Raw genomic sequence first — 9,240 nt, 5'->3', positions numbered from 1 at the left:
CAGCAAGACGGGAAATCTGTAAGGAAGCTGTTCGTTGAATTACGATCGTAAAAATTGCTCGTATGTTCTCATAAATCGAACAGTTAGTTCTTCCAGCCAGAACCCGAAGGCCATCAAATTGAATCTTACTTGGAGTTGGGTATAGGCCTAGGTAGGCCTAGGCTAAGTAGACATGATCGTGTTTTTATTATCTTAAATTATCATAATGGCGTCTGGTCAACATGAGTCATTTGGCCATTTTATGAGAGAAGTGGTGTCATAAATCTAAAGAAATAAAAGAAATAAGTTTTCTTTTATACAGGATAAATCACTTCTCAGAATCGTTACCGAATCTTAACGGCACTTTTTATGAGTCAGTGAATATCACAGTTAAAGAGTTAAAAGACAATTAAGCACCAAAAGAAGCTGTTTGTTTTTCTCACAAAATTTCATTGGTCACTGATAGTTTTTATGCCCAGTGAAAAGATTCTCTCTCTCTCTCTCTCTCTCTCTCTCTCTCTCTCTCTCTCTTTCTAAGTGATTTCTTGGTAAATGTGTTACTTTATTAGTGGATGTCCGAAAATTACCAGTTCCAGTTATTGGTGATAATTATACATATCAATATCAGTAAATTCACAGTAATGTCATTTATCATCATCATTATTATTATTATTATTATTATTATTATTATTACTGGTTTGTTACGGCGATATTGGAGTGTACATTGTGGAAATGAATCTTGTGATGGAATACCAGCCTGAAGGTGTTCTGAAATATATATATATATATATATATATATATATATATATATATATATATATATATATATATATATATATATATATATATATATCTGTGTGTGTGTGTGTGTGTGTGTGCAGTGGGGATGTATTCTACGTTTATGGATGGGAGAGATATGACACGCATATATGATGAGAGAGAAAGATGCTAATAAAAATTATTATTATTATTATTATTATTATTATTATTATTATTATTATTATTATTATTATTAAAAATACTCATAGTAGCATGAGTCTTCAAATGGAGAAACCAATCCACAGTTATGTATATGTATATGTATTTAAAGACAAATGTATGTTTTATCTTTAAATATTATATACCCATACATAACTGTGGACCTGTTTCACCATTATTATTATTATTATTATTATTATTATTATTATTATTATTATTATTATTATTATTATTATTATTATTATAACGCCGTGTTACATTATTCACGACATGAAATGATTGTGAATAAACTTGTGATTTGCTATCACTAAAGCTGTGCTTGCTATATTTTTTTCTTCTTTATCAAGTCTGAGAAGGAGAGGTGAGTGTCTTCCCAGAAATCAAGATAAGGAAAGGAACAGACGCGTCTGTTACGCGAGTCGTGGTGCAACGTGGTCGTCGGTGACGCACCTCTCTCCCTCTCTCTCTCTCTCTCTCTCTCTCTCTCTCTCTCTCTCTCTCTCATTCAGTTTGGAAGATGAAAAGAAATAAAAAAGATCAATCAAATGACTTTTTTAATTGGGTTCGGTGTCTCGATTCACAAAAATAAAATCATGAATGCATTCCAGATTTATATTTCAAAATCAGTCTGTCTGTGTCATGAGTACGGAAACTCATAGTACACACACACACACACACACACACACACACACACACACACATATATATATATATATATATATATATATATATATATATATATATATATATATATATATATATATCTACATACACATACACACAAAATCTTCAAAGACTGGCAGCTGATGAAGCCCAGGCCTCTTCAAGCAAAGTGATCACCGTTGGAGCAGAGGTTAATTTTCCACCCGGTCTGCCAAATCTTATTTTTGATCTTTCGAGAAGTCTTCGAGGGAGGCGGCTCGGAGGGACCCGAGATATGATTATAAACCGTCGGATGGTGGTTATCTCGAAGGGGGTTTATAACATCTTGATAAAAGAGTATTTACAGTATATCAGAGGCTGCCTTGCCCGGTGGGGCTCATTGCAGTTGCTTTAGCGCCGGCGCCCGTGGTTAAGATTTTCTCAAGGTTAAGGTAAGGGGTCGGTTATATTTAAATTTAATGTTGGGTGGGGGCTGTATATAGTGGTTTTATGGGCGTGTTTACTTGGGTATTTTCTGTGTATTTAAGGACGTATTTAAGGAAGTGGAAGGGAGGTGGGGATGCGTGTGAGTGGAGCAGATTTTAGGTCTTAAACTTACGACGATTTCCCAAAGATTATTTTGTCAGTCTTCTTTGATAAATAAATCTCCCGGAAATGCAATGACAGACTCTGGAAGACAAATTTGTCCAAATTCAGTCAACTGATTGATAGGCAAAGTACATACATACATGCATACATACATACATATATATATATATATATATATATATATATATATATATATATATATATATATATATATATATGTATGTTTGTATGTATGTATGTATGTATGTATGTATGTATGTATGTATGTATATAGCAACCTTTACTGTTTCGTTGTATCTTTCCTTGATGATGCATTTCCTAGTTGATATTCTATAAGACTCTTGACGACTGAAAATAAAAATCAAGTAGTGACACTGCAAAGTTTATCCGTCATCCTGTTGTGTTTGACTTTTGAATTCCTTCATTATTGTCATTATTATTATATCACCACGGAACTAGAATTTGTTAATGATTATGTGCTTCAGTTCAGACATGCTCACGAGAAATTTGAGGAGCTATCTTAAATAGGTTTTTTTTTTTGTTTTATAGCAGTTAGGAAATATATCTTTCTTTATATTGCATCCTAATGGCAATAGGTATTACCACGCTATTCATCGAAAATGAAAACCACTCAGTTACTCACAGGATGTTCACGCTTTATAAATGCACTTACATTTTAAAAATATTTTCTAAACACAATTAAATCATGCCGTTACCTAGCCTGAAAATAAATATTTTTTCAGTAGCTAATAGAAATCCCAGGACAAAATAAATCTCGTATGTATTTAGATTCTATAACTAACAGAATATCCATGCTTTACAAACGTATTTGCATTTTACAAAATATTTTATGAAAACAGGTAAATCATACTTTCACATAACTTGAGAAATATCCGTTTTTTAGTACCCTGCTTCAAAGTCCGGGGAACAAAGATATTTCATATTAATTTCAATTCAATTATTGGGGAAGAGTCCACAGTGGCGTAAATGTACGTATCTATACTAGAAATGTATATACAAACGAGAGCTTTTGAGGACGTGCTTCATTCTCCTTCTCAGTTGAGAAGAAGAAGAACGAGAATCGAGCGGGTTCTCGGAAGATGCCGTTCGTACATATATATATATATATATATATATATATATATATATATATATATATATATATATATATATATATATATATATATATATATATATATATATATATATATATATTTACATTTATACCAATGTGGGTTTCATCATTTTGGTGACTCGTGCTATTATGAGATTTTTAGGAATTCAATTTTCAATATACTTCTTCACCATTTTAGTGATTCACTCCATTATGAGATTATTGTGAATTCAATTATCAATATATTTCTTCACCATTTTAGTGATTCATTCCATTATGAGATTTTTATGAATTCAATTTTATTATTATTATTATTATTATTATTATTATTATTATTATTATTATTATTATTATTATTATTATTATTATTATTATTATTATTATCATTATTATTATTATTATTATTATTCAGAAGATAAGCCCCCGTTCAGATGGAACAAGCCTACCACAGGAATTCAATATATTTCTTCAACATTTTAGTGACCCGCCCAATTATGAGATTTTTATGAATCCAATTATTAATATTATTTTTTCTCTCGAAGCCCCAGAGTCGAACCAGACAACCAATGGCTGCCCTGTCGTTGAGGAGGTCTTCCCTACAAGTTCCCCTGCAGTTCCCGGAACACGAAATCACCGACTCGAAAGTCGCCGCCTACGCGGAGAGGGTCAAGAGGTCAGGTCTCGCGGGAAGGGTCAAGCTGAACCTCAACACTGACCCGAGCGACATTCCCGAAGTGGAGGAACTGCTGACGCTGCTGACGAAGGAGAACTGCGAGCTGTGTCAGGTCACCTTCAAACACGACTTCAGGTATCCTTCGGTGTCCGACACTGCTCTGGACGGAGCGCTGACGAAGGCGTTTGAAAGGTGACTCGTTTTGTTTACGTGGATGTTGTTGTGTAAATAGGTACCTCCAAAGCTCAAGCGAAGATGCAGTGCTTAATTACCCCAAAAAGTTCATCTTGTATTCCGATAAGTTATTTATAGTTTTGCCTATTTATTTATTAATTTACTAGTCTATTTTTTTTAATAAGTGATCTCTTCTTTCTGTATTTCCTATTATTTTCTGTAACTTCTTTCAAATGAACACCATTATTCTTTGGAAGCTTGATTTTCAAGTCAATGGCCCTGTAGGATTGTTCCATATGAACATGGGCTCATCTTCTGAATAATAATAATAATAATAATAATAATAATAATAATAATAATAATAATAATAATAATGATTGCATCTTGAGCAACATCTACTCCTGTTCACAGCTGTCAATGGCGCAAATCTATTATGTACTAATGTTTGACTCTAAACACGTTGACTGTTAGGGTACAGCCATACTACAGTATAAAACATATCACATACATTTGTTGGCAACTTGCTGCATACATGTTGAAAACAAGTCAACGACTGTCAGTGGAGAACTAACCTCTGGGTAAAACATTTCATAGACACATTGGAAACTTATTGCATACATATCACAAACATGTTGAAAACAAGTCAGTGGCTCTAAACATGTTGACTGTCAGGGCACATCCATACTACGGTACAAAACATATCATAGACATACATTGGCAACTTATTGCATACATATCGCAAACATATTGAAAACAAGTCAGCGACTGTAAGTGGAGAACTAACCTCTGGTAAATGCTGGATAATTGTATGAAGCATTGGTTTGAACTACCAAAATGTCATCGACTTGTGTTCAACATGTCTGTGAAGTGTGTGTGAAAAGTTGCCGACATATTTTGATAAGAATTAAGAATATTTATGATGCTGTTTCTCACTCAACTCGAGAAGTTGTCCGGTTCGAAAATTCTGGGGACGACTGAGCGACAGCGCTTTGGCCGCGGTGCCCGATACGGTCGTCGATCTGTACATAGGAATTGGCAGCGAAAAGCATTACGTGCAAATCTCATCCGAGCTCTCCAACATCACGGAGAGACTGTCACGTCTGGATGATTTGCGTGAGTATCCATTTGTCACTTTCAAGAACTAATAGATAGGTCTTTCGAGGGCAATTATTATTGGCTGGTCTGGAAGGTTCGCTAGGATGGGAAATGGTGGCGTGATTGAACTGTTGTAGAATATCTCTGAAATGAAAATGAGGAGGCCAATGAGTAAAAGATAGGGTTGGAAGTTTAAGGAAATCAGGGTAAATTGGTGTTCAAGTTTCTGCATCTAGGTTGCTGACATTGTCTATTATCTTTTGATTGTATTTTGACAACAGTTAAAGAAAAACAGAAAATAGTCGGAAAGGAACATTGCTATTACATAAGGAAATAAAAAGTAATGTTGAGAAATGCATATATGCAAATATATTAATATAGTAGTGTCTAGGAAGTGTCCTTTCCACTCAGTGCCAAGGAAATACAGGAATGCGCGGAACAAATGTTTACGGTATAAATAAATATTTCACCCTCTGAAGACAAAACCTGTAAACAAAAGGTGTACCATTTGAAATCAAACAATCAGAAAGCTTTTCAATCACAAGTATCTTAATACTTTTGAGACATTCTATAGCCATAAGGAGACAACTTAGTCTAAAACCGAAAAGTTGGACTACAACTGGAATTCGTCTTTCCTCAGAAATCCACCTGGCAGCTCAGGTCGACGCATCGCTGTTGAAACCACTCCCCGGAGTAGACATCTTGTACCTGTACTTGAGCAACGTTTCAGACGAGAACCTGAAGTGGGCTGTGAAAGCGGCAGCTGCGATGCAGCCGGTCTGTGGAAGTCAGTAAGTGGGCCTACTGATGTTTTCAAATATCTGGTAAAGGGTCATTCAGTTAGAGCAAGTATATATGTATGTATGTACAGTATATATGTATGTAGGCCTATATGCATATATATTAATATATACATATTTATACAGATGTACATATCTATATATATATACACATATTTATATATATATATATATATATATATATATATATATATATATATATATATATATATATATATATATATATACATATATATACACATATATATGTAATATATATTGTGATAATTTCCTTCTATACCTCCTCATTCCTTTAGCCAAAACAGCCGTTTCTTTGCCAATTTTTACACGTTAAAAAGTCCAGTATCGAAAAACATTAATGAAATCATTCAAGAGAATTAAAAAATTAAATAAAAATCATCATCACTAAATGGTCACTACGTTTATTTTCCCAACTCATTTCTCTCTCTCTCTCTCTCTCTGTTCCTTTGCTGAATAATCTACTTAAGTGGGGCGTGGCTCACAGTTTCCCGAACTGCATTTACTTTGGAAGGAGCACTAATTCATTTTTTCCTCTCCCCCTTAACTTTGTACAGTTCGTTCACTCAGGTTTCTATTTTTTTTTTTTTTTGCCTTAAAAGAGTTAATATTTAGTCCGCCCTGTCTTATCTAAGCATTTCGGGTGAAATTCATTATCTTAAGCTTTTGGATTAAAGTTTTATTTCATTTCAAACCGAAGCTTTGTTAATCGAGACATTTCTGATAATGTTTTTTTTTTTTATTTTGAGAATAAAGAAATAATTGATAACGATATGAATTTTTTTCATGAACTCGTTTTGTAAAATGAAAATGAAAAATAAAATGAAAATTCTTGCAGGAAGACATTGCATGTCCAAAGGGGTCATCATCAAAAAAAAAAAAAAAGGAAAGTTTACAAAACCTCAGCGAAAATTCACATCACGAAAACCAACTCTTTTGAAAAGACTTGTCTGTTGAAAATAATTCTTTTCTTTTATTTTATATTCTGCAAACCTGAGAGATGTTTGATTTACAGAACTACATGCTTTCTATAAAAAGCTGAAAACTGTTGCAAAAGTTAATGAAAAGTCAGTATTTATCCAAGGTTCCATCCCTGGAACCATGATTATTCTGTAAATATTAACTGCTTGTGGATTATCATTTTTTTAAAAGCTAAATATCATAGCTACTATATTTTTTTTAATTAAATTTGCTTGACAAGTACCTGGACTTCCGGGACACATAAAATAGTGAAAACAGCGAGAAAAAGGTTAAATAGTCTCACAAAAAATAACATCAAATAAAACTAAATAAACTCAGACCAAGAACGACCTCTTCTCCAGAATCCCAACTTCAAAACCGAAGTCTTCCTCAAACCACTAATAATTCTCTTTATCTCCCTTTGCCTTTCTCTTGTTTCCCCTTCAGGAGCTTCTCTGCCCTGCGGTTCCCCCTGTGCAACTTCACAGTGGAGGGCTTCAGGACCTTCCTGGAAGGACTGAAGGAAGAGGCCGTTCGGTTTTCCAGTCTTTGGGTCTCCACAAAGAACGTCGCCAGGCAACACCACGACGCTTTCAGCGGGCTCACTCAAGAGGTCCTCGGACAAGATCTGATTTTGTGAGTGACCGTTTTTCTGTGTCCAGGGGTCACGGCACCAGATTTGCGCCGTTTAGTTTGGGTGGGGAGGGGAGGGTGGGGAGGGGGAGGGTGGGGGTTTGAGGAGGACGGGGTGGTGGGAAGGGGTATTTGTAACCTGGGTTGGTTCTGTAAAGTGGATAATTTAGGTTTTAAATTCTTTTTTTTTTTTTTTGTTTCTTTTTATGACGTTATTTTCCTTTGGGTGGATGATAGCAGTTTTTATAAAGGCATGGATGTTTCATTAAAAAGATATGAATTATACATACATACATATGTATATATACATATATATGTATATATATATATATATATAATATATATACCTGTATATATATATATATATATATATATTAATTATCGTGATATAAGCAAAATATATTTTTTAACTTCATCAAAAATTTTCCAGACTGAGTGAAAGCGACATCTGGCGGTTCTGAGTGGAAAGAAAATATCGCCTGTTCGTCAATCGGGAGCATTCTTTGTCACGGCTCTCCCAAGAAATGAGGAATGTTTCACAGATTATGTACAGAAGTCGAAGATCCTGAACGATAGATGATTTATATACTTAAAAAAAAAATAAGTTCGTTGAAACAGCGAATGGTTACTTTGGAAGAATGTCCTGATGTTGTTATATTTATTGAGAGGAAATTGTACGATTTATTTTTATGTACCGTGGCTAAATTTTTGTATGTAATGACAAGCTAATGACCTTACCAGATTCCTATGTAAATCTGTTAAATACGTTTCCCTTGTTACCGCAATAAAATTGTTTGATGGAATGACCAAACAGTAAAATGAATTATTGACCTTATCGTTTTTTTAATGAGGGAAATCCGAGAAATATATGTTCTATGTTACCGTAGTCAAGGTTTTAATTGAGCTATTCACATAACTTAGTTGTTTACTGAGGGACTTAACTTGCTGTTTGCGAATTACACTAGTTTTCCCCTCTTTTCTTTTAATTTTGTTGAAAATATAAAGTTATGTTTTGTTTCCCGCAAGTGAAGTTACTTGGAAGAAGGGATGCTCTATTGTTTTCTGAAGATTAATGTATCTCTCATTACTAGATTTAAATAAGTTGTAAGTTGTCTAAATAAGATTTTAAGTAGGTTTCATAATTTTATATGTAAATTAGGTTTATGGAGTCAAGGTTTGGCGTATGGGTTTCAAATTTGTCGTTATTGAGATCTAGCCTTTTAAAAACATTCAAATCTCTATGTCTCTTCAATGTCAGATTGAATTTGAAAACTTGGCAACCATCTCAGTCTGTTGCCCACTTTTGGCTAGAGTTTTTAATTACCATAAATTGTTATTTCATGTTCTGTCCAGCCCCTTTCTGTGTTTTCTTCTCGTCAGTCCACTAACTTCCGAAAAATTCTGTTTTCAAAACTTTGCTGTTGTTTATTCTTTGGTAACAATAAATCTCAAAATGCTATGATCCATCCTTCAGCCTATGTACCCTTTTTTATCTGGCGTTCTGAAAAATCTTTATTTCTTCTTTTTCTTTGTCTCAGTTCGTTAAGAATAAGAATCGTGCATTC

The 9,240-nt window shown here is 33.8% G+C and overlaps 1 protein-coding gene across 1 annotated transcript; it reads left to right on the top strand.

The window, feature by feature from the left end:
* The first annotated feature begins 1,949 nt into the window (after positions 1-1,949).
* On the top strand, positions 1,950-8,488 carry LOC136856620 (uncharacterized). Its single transcript, XM_067134554.1, has 6 exons — positions 1,950-2,051; positions 3,865-4,187; positions 5,116-5,282; positions 5,905-6,055; positions 7,490-7,678; positions 8,106-8,488. Exons 2-6 carry the CDS (start codon positions 3,889-3,891, stop codon positions 8,134-8,136), a joined length of 837 nt encoding a protein of 278 aa, XP_066990655.1. The 5' UTR covers positions 1,950-2,051; positions 3,865-3,888; the 3' UTR covers positions 8,137-8,488.
* Positions 8,489-9,240: the final 752 nt, after the last annotated feature.

This window comes from Macrobrachium rosenbergii, chromosome 36, assembly GCF_040412425.1.
Source record: "Macrobrachium rosenbergii isolate ZJJX-2024 chromosome 36, ASM4041242v1, whole genome shotgun sequence".
In the NCBI taxonomy this organism is placed as follows: domain Eukaryota; kingdom Metazoa; phylum Arthropoda; class Malacostraca; order Decapoda; family Palaemonidae; genus Macrobrachium; species Macrobrachium rosenbergii.
Note: the sequence above shows the minus strand (reverse complement) of the source record. Positions and strands in the feature narration are given on the sequence as shown.